General features: G+C 42.1%; 1 protein-coding gene across 5 annotated transcripts in view; it reads left to right on the forward strand.

Moving 5' to 3' along the window:
* MGMT (O-6-methylguanine-DNA methyltransferase) overlaps positions 1–16,747 on the forward strand; it is a 183,242-nt gene that overhangs the window by 153,512 nt on the left and 12,983 nt on the right. For 3 of the 5 annotated variants that reach the window (XM_080596642.1, XM_080596643.1, XM_080596644.1), the window contains exons 5-6: positions 7,638–7,777; positions 15,234–16,499. In XM_080596642.1, coding sequence (XP_080452768.1) covers positions 7,638–7,777; positions 15,234–15,365 — 272 coding nt within the window. In that variant the 3' untranslated portion in view covers positions 15,366–16,499. Of the gene's footprint in view, positions 1–7,637; positions 7,778–15,233; positions 16,500–16,747 lie in introns of those variants that run through there. The other 2 variants (XR_013952460.1, XR_013952459.1) reach the window with 2 other exon arrangements.

Below are 16,747 nucleotides of genomic sequence, written 5' to 3' on the forward strand. Positions count from 1 at the left end.
ATGGAAACTGCTTATTAAACATTTTTGCAGTCTTTTTTATCCAACGTTGCCCTTGTCCTGTTAGCTTCCTAATGGAGGGAGGCTTGCTTTTAATTTCAGAAGGCATAAAGCCGCCACCCAGAGCGGCAGTGCTGAGGGCTGGGTCGTAGCACGCAGACCCACAGTGACTGCGAGGCCGTGCATTATTTACAAATGCAGCGAGTTTCTTGCTCCTCTCAATTTCCTGATTCAGTTCAGAGGGTGGTTGATCAAAAGGGAGAGCAGAACTCAAGAGGGAGCTCAGGATTCTCCGTCTCGGGGTTCTCTCTCTCCAGAGGTGCCCGCTGCCTCGAGGGAGGAGAGGGGCTCACCCTGCCCTTCCCCTCTGCTGCCTGTCCCGCTGACTTCTACATGTCGGTAACATTACTTAAATAAAGTCACTTCTGCTTAAAGCGTGATTTAGCATCATGGGACCTGACTGCAGTCGGGGTGGTGGCAAGGAGAAAAGGAAATGTGAGGAAATAATGCTGAGAAAAAGAGGGAGGCTCTCCAGCTCGCTGAGTGCAGGCCTGGGAGGGAAATCTTAGTGCAGGAAGATGGGATGGATTCGAAGGAATTGGCACAGGATTGGTGTCAGAGAAAAATAAATTGTTTTTATGCTTACCTTCGTCCCTTCTGCAATGTAAGACTTGCCTGCCACATTTTGTTGGCTGGGAAGAGACTGATATTTTCTCTGTCTCTTCATCCAGAGCATTTGTTCTCCTCTCCTGTAGCAATTGCAGCTTGGTGTATTACCTACAGCTCAGAGGATAATCAGGTGGCTTCTTCATTTAACTGTACTGCTGCTACAAACAGCTGCACAAATCACCTGGCAGGGGATGCTGTGCAATGACATGGTCTGTGCCGCAGCCCAAGAGGGAGTTGTCAATTGCTTTGCAATTTCCTCCATCTTACCGGTCCATGGACTCCAAACCCAAGTCTCAGCGTGTTCAGGGATGTCGTGGCATTCCAAGTCCTGTATGAATCCTTAGCTTAGATGAAGCTGCTAATGTTTAAGGAGTTATCATTTTGCATAAAGCCTTGCTTGGGTTTGGATTTGGAAGTGGGTTTCTGGGGAAATTCGCGATGCGATGTGGACAGGGGCTGTAAAGGGTTGGTGCTGAGCATCAGGCTCATCTGCTCATTTCCATTAGCTCTGAAATTATAGGCTGTTCTGGTAAGTGCATGGAAAACTGCTATTAAAGCTACTGCTCAAAAATGGGTCAGAATAACAGTTATTACTCGAGTAAAACACCCACTGACTTCCAGGGAGTTTAACCTGAAGAAATACTGCTGGATTAAGTCCAGAGAGAGTTACTTGCTTCTAAGGATAGAATTTGGCCCTACAACCCTTCAGCAGTCTGAAGGGAACTGCATTTAAAACTGTGTTAAACTACAGATCAGAAACAGCTCCCATTAATTGGGTTTTAGCATAGGTTGGCCACTTTGTGTGAACCAATCTGAGCATTATATATATTTTAAAAAAACATACTGATACACTTTTCGCCTAAGTGATACAGGAATACAGTACATTTATAAATTATAGTTGTGTTTATGTTTTATATTGCATATAAATGCAAACACACATAAAAGCATTATAAAAGCACTCCCTTAGCCCGTATTTCTGCACTTCCCGTGCCTGCTCAGCAAGGAGAATATCGTGACCTGTGGGAGAGCAAGAGACAACACCTGCACAATATCATCAAGTGCTCTGGTGTACTCTGATGGTTTTAATGTGGATTGCCTAATATTTATGTATCAATGTTTTTAGTTAAGTGTTTACTCATGCAATCGTATCTGCAGAGCAATATTCAGAAAATAGTAGGAGAGACGGTACAGGGCTTCTGCTGGGTCTCAAATGGGCACTGCAGGGTCTGTTGCAAGGACTTGCGTTCAGCAAAAATGGAGCTTAGAGCGGGAATTAGTTTTAACTGGGGTTATCGTCACTGCTGCATACTTCTGGTCAGTAGTTTTGAATACTATAGCATTTGCTTGAACGGTTGCTAGTTCTGTAGTGAAAATGCATTGCAGTTGAGCTTAAGTTATCTACAGATGAATGCAGAACGAGTGTAGGATGTTTTCTGTATCAGGGAAACAATGCAACGTTTTCAAGAAATACCACTCCTTTACTTGTGCCACTCACATACGTGCTAGACACAGAACCTCCAGTAATTTTTGTGATGGGTGGCATAGGGGTATGCTGGCGAGGAATAATATAAATAAATAGAAGATACATTATAGATAAGTACTTGTGGCTGCAGTCACCGCGTGCTGCCGCTGTGCCCCACGGTGGGTGGCACGGGGCAGCCGCCTCCTGTGCAGCTGGGGAATCAGCAGAGATCCGTCTCGTCCTCGCCTGCAGTCCTGTGTTGTTGGATCTGAGGATAGGGGTGTGATCTATTTCAGGTATAAATGTTAATTTAGCTGATTAAATGCAGTCATCAATAGGAAAGGATGTAGAAAACTATTGCATGAGACATCTGTATGATGCGATCAGGTGGTGGTGGCACGGGAAAGGATCGGTGTGGTAGTTACCACGTACAAACATCTGTTTGCTTGGGAGCGGTAGGAAGAGACCCTAGCTGGAGTCAAGGCTGGAAAAATACGCAGTAAGAAATTAGAAAACTACTAGTCAGAGCTCAGGGGATGAGCATCAAAAGTAGATGTGCAGGCCTTTGTGTGTCTGTGCTCAGTAGCAGGCCAAGGCAGAGGGGGTTGCTGAAATGCAGCAGATTTACCCACCGGGGCACACACACCTCGTTCTACAGCGGCGTTATGTGGACAAAGATCAGCTCAAGCACATGTGCAAGCTAGCCAAAATTTCAGACAGAATCAGTGAATGTTTGAGGTGTATCAGCTGCACCAAGGGCATCGGAAGCTGGCCGTGGAATGGCAGGGAAGGGCTGCTGGAGCGGTGGGAGATGCTACGCGTAAAGGCACGGTGGGTGTGCTGATTTGATTCTGCAAGTAATTTTTTTTAAATATTTTTAAAAAATTAGGCTGATGCTTTTGATGCAGGGGATTTCCTTTAAATCTGTGTTTTATAAATGGAGTCGCCATGTTTTTAACTGAGGAATTTCTGTCTAACTGTGGCTGTCCAGAACAACAGGCACAGAGGTGCTCGCAGGCCTTGGACTAGCTAGAAGTAGAATTCAGGTGAATACTGCTTTAATATCTCCATTATTTACCTATTTAAATTAAATATTATTTTGTTATAACTTTTCCTCTTTTTTTTAATAAACAGAGTTTTTACTGTAAAGTTGATGGTGAATTTTATAAATTCAGAACAGCGTACTTTAATTAGATTATCTTTGCATCTTCATTCATAAATATCAGAAAAATGCAAAATGGCCAACATCTTTGCTTTGATTCAGCTGTCTAAGTAGTCATAAACTATTATTTTCAGTTAGGCATGTTCTGTCTCTATACTCTATCAATATCATGCATGACAATGGCAACAATAAAAGTTCATAGTCTTTTCTCAAATGATTTTGCCAAAATGTTTGCAGCACCCCTGGTTTTTAGCAGTCTTTTTTTTTTTTTCCATTGTAATGATATGTATGGACTATTTTATAGTATATTACCATGCCATCTAAACTATATTTCTAGTAACCCCTTAATAGCAACTAATAATTGTTTTTTATTATTGTTATTATAGAGTACCACTAGTCAGGGACTTGCAGCCATTGTAAAACAGAAGAAAAGCATTTCATGATATGTCTCATAGGAAGAGCAAAATATAATCAAACAGTTAAAAACTTAGACAAGCATTTATCTTTTTTACATTCTGCTTGCTATTTTAGTCTGGGTTAGGGTAGCAGTGATTGTTAGTTATCAAATTAATTTTAGGTGACATACTTAATATGGGTTGAAAAGCCCAGTTAAATGTGAGGAGTTTCAAAATTATTAAAAGTTAACACTTGTGCTTGCATTAACTGTTTACATAGTTGCTTATTGTCAGCAAAAGTTCTTCAGCTTAAATGTCAATCTGCTCTTCCATGCCCTGAGAGCTAAATTAAGTTTTCCTGACTGGAAAACAAACTGGAAAATTTTTGAAGTGTTATGCTTGATATTTTTACCGATAATAATGATGGTGAAAACAGATAACCATAAAGACAAAAAAAGCTGTCCGTGTACTACCCAAGGCAGGCTGCAAAAAAGATGGTGAGAAGGAGGCGAGCATTGTTTGTTTCTTTGCATTTGCAAAAATCCTTGGAAAAAAAAAGTAGAGGAAAATATATTTTAAAAATAATCATAATAGCAATAATAATTAAAAAAATGACTATAATAACTAGTATTACCAGTATTCAGTGTTGAGGAAAAGGAAAGAAAATGATGGATCTTTAATCTCTCTTAGTCAAAGGGATTAAAAACGAGGTAAAATGAGACTGTGCATTTTACGAAGCTCTCTTGCCCCAGGAATTACGAAAGGAGAGGCCGAGGGAGACAGCAGCGACGGACCCTCCCCACCCGGCGCTGCCTGCGGCACCCGGCCTGTCTGCTCACATCACCCGTCCCTCGCTGACACGACTGCTCTGGAAGTGCCTTGCTGGGTGGTAGTGAGCCACCGCGCTGCTGTGCGCTAATTGCCACCTTCAATTACGCTGCTAAGAAGTTATGATACAGCCAGTGTTAAAGTAAACTCGATTTTCACTCTGTTATCCTCACGGACGTAGCGTGTTTATTTGGAGAATTAAGGTCTGGCAGGCTGGTGTGAGTGACCTCTGGAGCCACCAGGCATTAGCGGCAGGCCCGGTGCCGGTCCCTCCTTGCAGAGGCTTGTAACCGACCTGTAAATGCTGCTTTCAGGTCAGCGTGGCTTGGTGATGCGTTGTTGGGCCACTTACAGTACTTGACAGGACTGATACCAAGGGACAGTGATGAGGTTTTTGTAGCAGTGATGTCCCAGAAGTTCACCACAGAGCGTCTGAAACAAAACCCGTGACGGGAGCCCACCGCGGGTCTCGGCCGCCCGATCCTTTGGTCTGCCGGTGCCCTGTTATCTGCAGCTCCCGCTTCCATCGGAAATCTGGGAAGTGTACATCTTGCTGTAAGGCCTGACAAGTTCCTGATCGCTTAAATGAGAAGTAGCTTCCAGTGTTGAGCGTAACACGTGGGTTTTGGCAGAAGAGTGGTCGAGAGCCGGTAGCCTGAAGAGAAGGTCCTTGCAGGCCGCGTGTGCGTGCGCTGTAATCAGTGTGGGGGAAGGAGACGACTTCTGACTTTCCGAGGGACGCGGTTCAGTCGCTGCTCTGCCTGCCTCTGCCACTCGAGTTACGCCGTCATCCCGAACTCACGGATGTGTCAGGCGTTTCCAGACAGAGTGCGTGTGTTAATTTTTATGTGCGGATTTTACAGCATTTTCTAATGATACTTAGCAGCATAAAATGTTGGCACGCGTTGAAAACTGGTGAAAGTTCAGCCATCTAATTTGGGCAGGTTGTGCTTACAGGCACTAACACTTGCAGACAGTTTAATAACAGTATTTGGCAGTGTCTCTTAGAGCTGCTTAAACTAATTAATGCATTTGCTCCCTACAGGATGAAATTGAGCTTTCAGATACTTTTATAAAATGATGTGCATGATCGCTAAATATTTCATTATTTTGAACTATAACTTCTAGTGTTTTATGTCGGTGCAGATACAGTATATATTCTCTCATGAAAAATGCACAGTGGCTCTGGAAGGAGGATAATCTCTGTCCCTGCCTGTCGATGCATAATTGTTTTATTATGCCGTATTTTAGCCTGTTAAAAGGCACTCGATAGCTTGGCCGCGGCTTGGCGCGGTGACGTGGCGTGGTGCTCCCAGGGGCTCCGGTGCTGCTCCGTCCTGCCGTGGGGCTCGCATGGCTGCTCCTTCCTCCTCGACAGTTCGGGGTGCTCTGGGTCCCTGCACCACTGCTGACACGGCCAGGGGACAGAGGGGACCGAGGGGACCGGGGCTCGGGCCGCGGCAGCGCGCGCTCTGCTCATCGTGTGTCTAGGAGAGGGCACCAGGCGGTGACTGCCCGAAACCCGAGCGCTCAGGGTAGCGCTGATCTTGCTGGCTTGAAGAGAGGTTACAAAAACAACAAGTCGCGGCTTGGTTTGAAAGAAACCTTTCTGAAGAAATCACAGTAAACAAAATCTGTTTGCCTAAGGAAACCCTCCTAGCAATCAGCTAGTAACACAACTGCTTGTGCTAATGAACCCAAAGCTGTTAATGTGGTTTCTTCAGTTAAATTGATTCATGAATTTTGAAGAGAACATTATCTAATGAATTTTCTTTGAATAGAAAGCAATTAAAAGGACAAATCAGTCTGATTAACCCCAAAGTCACCCTACTGCCACAAATGGTGTACAGTTTGAAATTATATCATAAAAAACTAGAGCAGATTTGCTATCTCTTTGCCCTCTACTAATCCATGTAAATTAATGAACAACAAAGTTAATTTCTTTGATGACCCTTTTCTCGTATCACCTGGATTATGCTGATGTTTAATTTGCTTAATGTTATAATAAAGACTAAACAGATTTTTTCAATGAAGTGATTATCATTCCCTTCAGTTAAGAAGTGATTTTTATTATTTAACACATACATAATGGTGTATGGGTTTCCTTTAAGAACAAAATCACATTTTGCTATGTAACATAATCGATGTCTTTTTTGACAACTAAAGAAAGAAAATGTTTTTAATCAGTTTGTTTCTTTGCCAAAGCAGCAGACTGAAGCTCTCAACAGGGCAAGGGGGCCTCTTTTTTTTTTTTTTTGTTTGTTCATATATGTTTGCCAGCTCTCTCGTCTCAGTAAGTTATTCACTAGTTAGATCTTCAAAGCTTTTACAAGTGACTTGGAACAGGTGCCCAACCCTGCTAAATCTTAGAGCGACTATTGGTTTTCCTTTTGTCAGATAATCCTGGGTTGGGAAGGTAAAACCCTGAAATACAGAAGGAAGCTGGTTCTAATGCATTTGCTTATTCATTATTTCAGCTATTGGAACACTTAGAAGCAATTTGCTGGTGAATTAAAATTAAAATAATGGAAGATACATTATTTTTTTCAGAGCCCTGTGTCATTAAGGATGTGCTGTACATTCAAGGTCACAGCTAGTCCTTACATTCTGTAATGTCTGGAATGCTGAGCAGTAGCTTGGGGGTCTCAACTATAAAATGCAGTCAGCCAGGATAATACCGAGTCCGCTGGCTCTAGGGCTTCTTCTGCCGTGTGTCCCAGCTGAAGTTGGAAATTAGCTGGAGATGCGAGGGCTTTGTAAAATAGGTAGAGCCGGTTATTTCTTCCCTTTTTAATTTGACTCTATGCTAATTTATACTCTGCCAATTTAATGGAAAAACCACATTGTATGAGTTAACAGGATAATTGTACTTGAAGCAAATTAAAAATATAGGAAAATCAAAGCCTTAAATCCTTTTTTATAGTGATCGGTTACTTGAAGTGCTCTTTCTAATAATCATGTATTTAAATATAGTAATATAGGATACAATAACAGGATGGTGTATTAGGGCTGTTTAAATTTAAATTAGAAAGTTGCTGTTGAGACTGCTTTGCATTGGGTGTTTTGAGTATTTCATCTTGTGTTTTTCAGCCATGCATATGAACAGTACTCCTTGTTTCTGCAGATTCGTTCACCAGGCAGGTTTTGTGGACCCTGCTGAGAGATGTGAAGTTTGGAGAGGCCATTTCTTACCAGAAATTAGCAGACCTAGCGGGCAACAGCAGAGCTGCAAGAGCAGTGGGAGGAGCAATGAGGAGCAATCCTGTAAGTTCACGTCAACTTTCAAATAAAGTTGATGGAAGATGGTGGATTTAGAGAGCTTTCTGGGCTAAATGTCATTAGATTAAATTTATCTGCTACGAAAACTGGTCTACCATGAGTAACAAGGTCAGTAAGTGTTTTTAATCAGCAATAATGCACAACCCAGTTTAATGTGATTTATGCCCTACCGTTTATGGTGTTAGATTTGGAAAAGAAACATTACACTTCTTTTAATTCATCAGCGTATACACATTTTGTTGTTTTCAAACTTTCTTACATATCAGGCGAGGGAAATCTTTTATCCCTCAGCACTGACATCATTTGACAGGGTGTGAGTAGCTTTGGATGTGTTGCCAGAGAGGATGGAGTGCTGTTATGGATGTATTTCTGAAAGTGTGGAAGAAGAGGGATTTTAGTTCACGTAGGTACACATTTGAATCAAATCCCTAATTTTTAACACTTTTTTCTCATGCACTGCAAAATAGATGTAAGTGGCATTTCTTCTTTAGATCAAGGTGAGCTGAACTTAAAGCAACTGGAGGAGGTAGTCCTCTAGGTGAGCCCGGTGGATTTTGGAAAAGGTGTTGCAGTACTTGGTCACTTTGTCCATCTTCCCAATCATTATCTTTCCCTTTTAGTAGTCAAGGGCTAGATTTTCAGACGTTATTTATGCACCTAAAACATGCTGATTACTCTAGGTGAAGTTAGTGAGAATCAGTGCCACTGTGGGGGTCGTATCTTCTAGTTGGGCTGTGTTTGCCTGGATCCTGTTTGGGGAAACTCCCTCCTGAATGAGAGTGTTTCTGGATGAGAGTCAGTGTATCATCCGCAGTGCAAGAGGCAGGAGGAGGGAGTCTGGTTCCCTAAAACCCCAGCGTTTGGGCTATAAAGGCCCCAGCTGTAGAAGCAGACCTCGAGAAGCAGTGGGCTCTGAACACCCCCTTAGGTGGGCAGATGCAAGCCACGTGGGGCTGGTGCTGCCACCTCCAGCTGGCTTGTCACTGTGCAAAGGAGAGCAAAAGCCAGTGAAGAGGATGCCCCTATGTCTGGTTTTACACATTCCCTTGCAACTTGCCTTAAAAAATAAAATAAAATAAAATAAAATAAAATAAAATAAAAACTTCTGTTTCTATTAATATCATTGCAGCCTTTTTTGCCCATTCTTCAACATATTTTTCCTCATTACCACTTGCCCTTAGCAACGTGTGTCTTTCCATACCCAAATACCTCTCTTTTTCTCCTGTGTTATACCTGCCATAATCTTTGACCTTCTGTGTTGTTTTTGCGTGCAGTTCTCCCAGTTTTTTCTTTAATAAGGCACATGTAAGACCACAGCATGTAGTTGCAAGGTGGATTCAGAAACCTGTTTTCACAAGAGATGGTGGCTCTCCATATAGCAATAATAAGGGTTGGGGTTTTTTAACAGTGCCATCACGCATTATCTTTATATTTCACTTCATTCATAAAATCAATCTGCATATTATGCATAGTCAGCCTGCATGCTCTGACTCATAGGTCTGAAGGACCATGTAAAGGTTTATATGCAAAATATGAGAAACGTACTGAAAAGGTGCTCCCACTGCAGTACAAAAGGACTGTATTTGTGTTTGCATGTGGAATATGCTTGAAATTACAGATTAACTACAGGAGATGTCTAGTAATAAAAATGTGTTTTGGAATAGGCAGAGCTGTCATTACAGTACTGATTTTTTTATCATCAGCTTTCTATTATGAGATATTGGAGTAGTATTATATTAATAGAGCTCTTTTTTCCCCTAAAGCTATACGTTACTACCTATAATACTATTAAAAAATTCTGCTGTGGACAGAAACCACCATAGCCATAGTATGGAGTGGGAAATAACAAAAATAAGATAGGACCTATTTAAAAAAAATGCAGTAGCTTTGCTGTATATTTTCAGAACTATTTTCATCCTTCCTCACAGGGGAAAAAGCAGGAATTTTCACACCACAACCTGCTGTTACCGCTGCTTTGGATGCTGCTGCTCCACTGCAGCCTGAGGGCAAAGCAGGGTACATTTCTAGGCGATAGCAATTACATATCCTTTTGCACAACACTATATTGTTATTCTTTGAGAACTGTTTCCTGTAGGTTTGCATTGTATTGCCTTATCTTAATGTACACCATATTATATTGGAAAGCATTCCATCATATTAAAATAGTTTGTATTGTCAAGTACAATACAGTGTATTGACGGAACGTAGCTTTATGCTGCTTCTATGAACTGTCTCATATGAAAATCAGATATACACTTAAAACATCACTGTGTACTTCTTTATTGAGCTTGGAAGCTTAAACCCATTAGACATTATGCTAGTTTAAATGGCAGTGTGCTACATGTATCGAATTTTAGAATACCCATGAACATTGTACATGTTATAAACACACTTGAAGTCTGTTTATCAGATGAGATATTGGGCTTTAAATCTAACTAAACAGATCATTAAACTGAATACGTCATGAGAATTGCAGCATCATTAAAATATCAGCAAAGAATTTAAAGAACTGCAGTGTTAACAACTGCTACACCTGTAATAAGAGCTTCAAGATATAAATACTGGTTTTGAGTAGTGTTTGCCTCAAAATTGTTGCAGAAATGTGATGTTCTGTTAAGCAGAAGATCAGTAATTTCTTTCCACAGGAGAGAAGCTGAAACTTTGGTGAGTATTTTTATTAATGATTGCTGCAGAAGCTATGCAAAATAGTAAGTTGTTTGCACCTTGAGATTCTTCCTTGATTAAAGGACTAAATTATAAGCACGATGACTAAATTATAAATGTGATTTAATGAGGATAGTGCTATCAGTAAAAATGAGGGCTCAGAATAAAGCGGAGGTGTATGTAGAGCCTGACATTGCACTGCTACTCAAATATATTGACAAAATTGTGTATCTTACATTTTTCCAGAAAATACCAGAACATTTCTCCCTTCTACAAATCATGGGTTGGTGTTTAATTTTGGTAGTGTGCATTCTACAGGTTTCCCTTTGTAGTGGGGTTGCTTCACATAATTCATACAATGACCTTCAACTTTATGAGAAGGTGGAATAGGTGCCAGCAGCAGCTGAAAGATGCGACATCTTTGCCTCAATTTATGCCAAGGACATGGCGGGGATGGCTCACCTTTTGCAAGAAAAACTTCAAATAGTTTACTGCAGTTCAGATTGATTGCAAGGTCTGTGGTCCTCAAAGGGAACCCATAAAGTTCAATTAAAAATCTCATTAGACTAGTATAGGAGGATCAAAAAGAAATCACAGAGACTCATGGGAAATGGCGAATGTTGGGCTGATTAGTCCAAGGCCATCCTAAATGACTGTTCTGTGGCTTAAATAAGACGTCTTCAGCGGTCTGTTAACAGCAGTAATAGCTGCATACGGTTTTTTATATTCTATCCGATTGCCGATTGCGCTATTGTTTAGGCTAAAAGCGATCTGCGTGCCCAGGCGCTAAGTTCGATCTATCGAAAGTCGCGGGTATTATTCAGCCAAAATGTTTTAAACGTTTGAGAGTGAAAGGAGTAATTGTGCATTTATGAGAAGACTGTGAAGTATGGATTTGAAATGTTGCGAACACATAAAACTACTTGTGCATTAATTCCTTAGGTGGCTAGCAATAAAGTTGAACCCATGCTGGTTCGCATTACAGTATTTGTTTCTGTAAGGGAATAGGGGGAGAAAAAGCAATAGGACGTGAGCAAACTGAAAGATTATTTTTTGCTAAGTGTGATTCTTGTTGTATGTTATAACTTGATATTTCAGCTGTTTCCATTATGGCCTGGCTGATCTATTTTTGACAGTTTGGCAGTTTTCTGTAAGTCTCCAGTCCATCAGGCAGTATAATAGGACGGTCGGTTTTCCATTGCGTCAAATTGAAAACTCTTAACAAGCGGAGCACCGCGGCGGAGCGCCGCTCTGTTTCATCCTCAGACGGAATTTGCTAAATGCAGTTCAAAGGCAATCGATACCTTGTGCAGGGAGTTTTTTTCCCCACCTTTTTCTAAACAAACGCATTATTGAGGAGTTAGTTTATTCACAGATTGCCATGAGCGTTAATGACCGCCCGAGTCTTGTTCTGCCAGTCACCCAGATGGCTGTTGATAAAGATTTAGCATCATGTTCTGAGTGTCAGGGCTGTCAGTAGTGCTGAACCATTTGACCAGAAGAAAAAACGCACAGGGAGCTATTGATTACAGCTTCTCAGTGTCACTTGTTCACCAGGATTTAGGTATTGATGAGGCTGCGAGTGAAAACAAGCTCTTTCCCTTGTGGGCCTCTACCCAGAAGAACAAAAGCAAAGTTGGAGAAAATATTCAGCTGGTGCCCGAATCAGAGGGATTCCGCTATTGATTGAAGGGCCCCTTCATGTTATTTTTGTTGGAGACAAATCTGTGGGTTTGGAAGTTTTATAGCATTTGAGATAGGGTCTGTGTAAGTGATGGATTCATGTATTAGATGAATTAGATTTCACAGCATGAAGATTTCAGTGGAGCTATAATATTATGAGCTGCTTGGTTATTGATAAAAATTACATTAAATGTGGCTGAGGCATTAAAGCTCCAGACTAGGGTAGTACTCCCTCTAAAATGTCCTTAGGGCCCTAATAAATTTTAGCAGGTTTAATTATTTTAGTAGTCTGAAAGTTGTCACCACAATTAAGCCAAACTGAAGCAATGTTCAATATTTTTAAATTACGGAGCTGATAGGGCTTTTGTAATGCATTTTCTTTTTTACCCAACACTACGGAGAATGACGCATGGGCTTGCGCACATTAGGACAAACTTGGTATGAAATCCTTTATTTCAGGCTTGGAAGATGCTGTATTTATTTCACACCCTTCATCTCAGTGGCTGCATTTTCCAGCCACAGCGTTTCAACTAGCAGTAAAGCAGTGTTACTGCAGCTCTGCTAGCTCAACACCCTGCCCTAAAAAAGGCGGCTCAGGAGTTCCTCCGCGTGTTCTGTCCCGTGGCAGTGGCAAATCGCTACTCCTTTGCAACGGGAGAGTATCCTGGCAGAGATCTGAGATTCCCTGTTTCTCCTGGAGATCCACACCTGGGCCAAATTTCCTCCTCCACGTATGGCATGATGCTGAGCAGCTGAGCCACACATCCCTGAGGCTGCGATCCGTCCTGCACCAACACGGGAAACCTGAGGCCCTCGGCATGTGCCAGCTCTCTGGCTGCAGGTGACCCTGCTCCACCCAAAAATAGAATAGTTTTTATTCAGCTTGAGCACACCTTCCATTTTCTTATACAACTTAGCAGGAGAAGGTGCAGCTAGAAAGGTGTCAACTTATTTCCCTGACAAAATTCCCCTGCAAACAGACCCCTGGCCGGGGGTCTTTGCAGCCTCCAAGCGGTTGCAGGGAACTGGCTCACAAAGAGGGTTTGGCCCCTTGTCCGTAGCAAGATTTACATCTCTACTGCCAAAATACTCCGATTCATTTTTTCTATTGTTAAAGAATTGCAAATTAACCTTGGATATTTTTTACAGTGCATTATGGTTCGTTACTGCTTTGTCACTCAAGAAAATCTGCCAGCAGTAACTGGTGCGAGTGGCTTGTAAAGCCAGAGAAATCCCCAAACAAAAAAACACTTGCAAAACCAACAACTTTAAAGAAGTCATAAACCAAGCATGTGATGGCGATCTAGAGGAAAGATTTTATTGGTACTCGCTGGAGTTGTCATGGATGCATAATTCACTTGTGGCATTGCCAACTCCAAATAAAGCAGCTATTTATAAGCATTTTTTATTAAACCTTGATTAACAATAAGCACCTATGTGTATTCCCTTGTAATGTGATAGCCTTTGGGCTGAGATTGAGATTTTAAATTTCAGCCATTGAAATTACTTAACCAAAACAAAAGAGCCCCCAAAAAAACAGTTTATGAAGGTCTGGCCCGTAGCTGTCCAGCTGCTTTGAGGTCTGGGTCTTCGACTCAAATATGAGCACAGCCGGAACTTTGCTGAAATAAATATGAAGTGTGGTAAAAACAAGTCAGTATAAAGGATGTAATTTGCCTATGCATATGTGTATATATAAATAAAAGTACGTATTTTTACTTAAAATACCTGTTCTGTGAAAAGAAAAAAAAAAGAAAACACTTTTTAGTAAATTATTCTCACAGTTCTATCATTACAATTGAATTACTCTGGAGGTACCAAAACAAAAACTGCATGATTAAAGATGATGTATTGCATTTCTTATGATGTGTACTTCAACTATCATAATCGCCTGCAATAAAAGAAAAAGTGTTTATGTACAAGTCTACATTATCAGTCTATTATGTAACTTCTTGCATTGATTTTTCAGAATCCCTGACATTTGGCTATAAATGATACAAAGTAGAAGGCATGAGAAGAAGTTCTTCAATTGGTTAGGTGTGAATTAAATCTCTCCTGTTGTAGGTTTTAAAAATTCACAACCCATTTTGGATTGACTTGCTGTTAAATAATAAATAATGCCATGTTCTTATATGGAATTTTTCAGCGGTGCACATCGAGGTGCTATAGAGAGAAGAGGAATTTGCTGAGGGAGCCGAGGCTCAGGAAGCTCACTCGTGGAAGTGCTGTTCTCACGTTTTCAGTGATCCCTGTTCCAGAAATATGACCTCTCCTAATGATTGTTAATAATGGTCCTGAACCTCCGTGCTGTCCTTGTGTGTGTTTTGAGGTGTCATTGGTCATAGATGTCTCGTTGTTGTAAACACAAGCTTGTTGCAAAAGCGTGCACGGCTGCATGTGCTGCATGCGTTCTGAAAGATCCTCCTTGCTTTTCCCATATGAAACATCCCGTCTGACCTAAGTGCTGCCTGCACAGAAGCATCGTCTTGCAGGAGCAAGGGAGGGAGGGCACCTCACATCCCTGGGCACATCACTGCCCTGCAGGGGATGGGGGCTCGGTGCTGTGGCTCTGCGGTGTCCCCAGAGCCATGAACCAGGGGTGATTCTGCTCCAAGTGCATGCGGGGTCATGCAGTGTCCCTGCTGGTGGGAAACAACTGCCAGCGCTCTTGAGAACGTGGGCAACATGACAATAATTCATCAAATTAACTCCAAGTCATTAGATAGGCGTGGGCCGGTGTCCTGTGGGCTCCCAGGCTGGGGTTTTTGCCAGGGCTCATTCCTCCCAATGCCGTTTTTACCTCCGAGCCAGGTACGTGGTCGGAACACACCGTCACAGCAGGGCAGTTGGTGCCCAGCGCCCGCTCCGGCAGTGGAGCAGAGCAGACAGAAGCGAGAGGCCCTGATGCTGTCCGGCAGGCTGCCAGGGTGGGCTTTAACGCGGATGTTTAAATCCGTGCCGCCGCTAGCACGGTGAAGGCGAACGCTGCTGCGGTAGCGGATTTATTGGGTGCAGCCCTTTTCCTCGCTGGTCTTCTCCAGCCACCGCTTTGCATCACCCTCCGCTTCCTTTCTTATTTTTGTGTGTGTTGCAGTTCCCGATTATAATACCGTGCCACAGGGTGATTCGCAGCAGCGGGCAGACCGGCAACTACGGAGGAGGGAACCTTATGAAAGAGTGGCTTTTGTCGCACGAGAAGCTCCAGAAAGAGAAGTTAGCATATTGATGCGGCTCAGCCACAGCTGCTCGACTGCCAAGGCACACAGCCGCGGATACTTGGCTTATAACAAGCTCTCAGAGCACCCAGCAGAATTCAGAAAAATGGTAAATATTTGAGTGACATATAAATATAATGCAACATCCGAAGTGAAATGTGTGGTGGCACCACTATATTAAAAAAGCAGGATGCGTCCTAGGGGATGCAGCTCATATGCCCTTTCTTGTTTTTACATTTTACAGCAGAATGACTACAGCGGTCCAGGCCTGTTGTGCGTGTATTTTGTTCCCATCCCCAGTCCTGTTTTGTTCTATTTTTAATGTCCATTAAAGCAAGGCTAGGGGAGAGGGAGGGGCATGGCAAATGCGAGGTGCAAGCGTCCCTCTAAGGAAGCATCTGGCTCGCCGAGGGGCCAGCCCGCGCCTCCCTGCTCCTGCCCCGCCTGGCGCTCTTGTCCCCCTGCCAGCCCTGGTGCCAGGACTCCCCTCCTCTCTTTGATGTTTGCGCTGCTGAAATGCTGTTTTACGTAAACACTGCTTAATGGAGCACATTGAGATGCAGTCAAAAGGAAGCGGCTATTGAATCGCTTGTTCGCGGCTTTTCTTTTCGGATCGTGAGAGGTGCTCAAGGCAGGAATAAAAATTTTGCTTTTGTGAATGTTGCAAAAAGCAGGTGGAGCTGTAGGTGCTGGCAAGTTGTATGAGAATATTTAAAATGAGCAGTTAGATGAGCGCAAGCTGGACAAAATATTAAAAAGCTCATCGTAGCTGCATCTTCATCAGCAGTGCCTTTCCTTAAGTGTTTGAATTTCTCCTTAGATTTTTGCAGTTCTCCATTACATGAAGCTTTATTTCCTGTAGTCTCTCTGAAGAAAGGATTCAAGAGATGTTAAAGCTAAATTCTGAGGTGGTTTAAAAAGGGTTCTCTGAAAGTGCGAGCCACCAGAAGCTGAAATTTTCAGTGTGGGAATCATAAATTCCAACATGGAAATACTGATTTTTTTATGTGTTTTATCATATTTTCATAGGCGTCTCTTTAGAAATGCCATTGCTAACCAAGAAATTATTGTGTTACGATGCTTTAGTTAATGTAGTATTGTTGATACCTCAGAATTACTTCAATAAAAAAACTGCTTTGCATGTACAAGTGTCTTTGTATATGTTTATAAATAAAACACAGTATATGATATATGGAGAAAATAAACTATACCCAACTGTACAATATAAAGCTGTATTTTTATCAAGGGTTTCTGGTGGCAATATAAACCACGAAAGCAAAGCTCAAGTGGTTTGTACGTGTCACCAGAACCCTGAGATAAAAATATAGCCTTATAATATGTACAGTTTGGGTGTATTTTACTTTCTTTTGTAACATATGATACCAACAAAAGA

This window comes from Anser brachyrhynchus (genome assembly GCF_964034855.1).
Source record: "Anser brachyrhynchus genome assembly, chromosome: 6".
Taxonomy (NCBI): Eukaryota; Metazoa; Chordata; class Aves; order Anseriformes; family Anatidae; genus Anser; species Anser brachyrhynchus.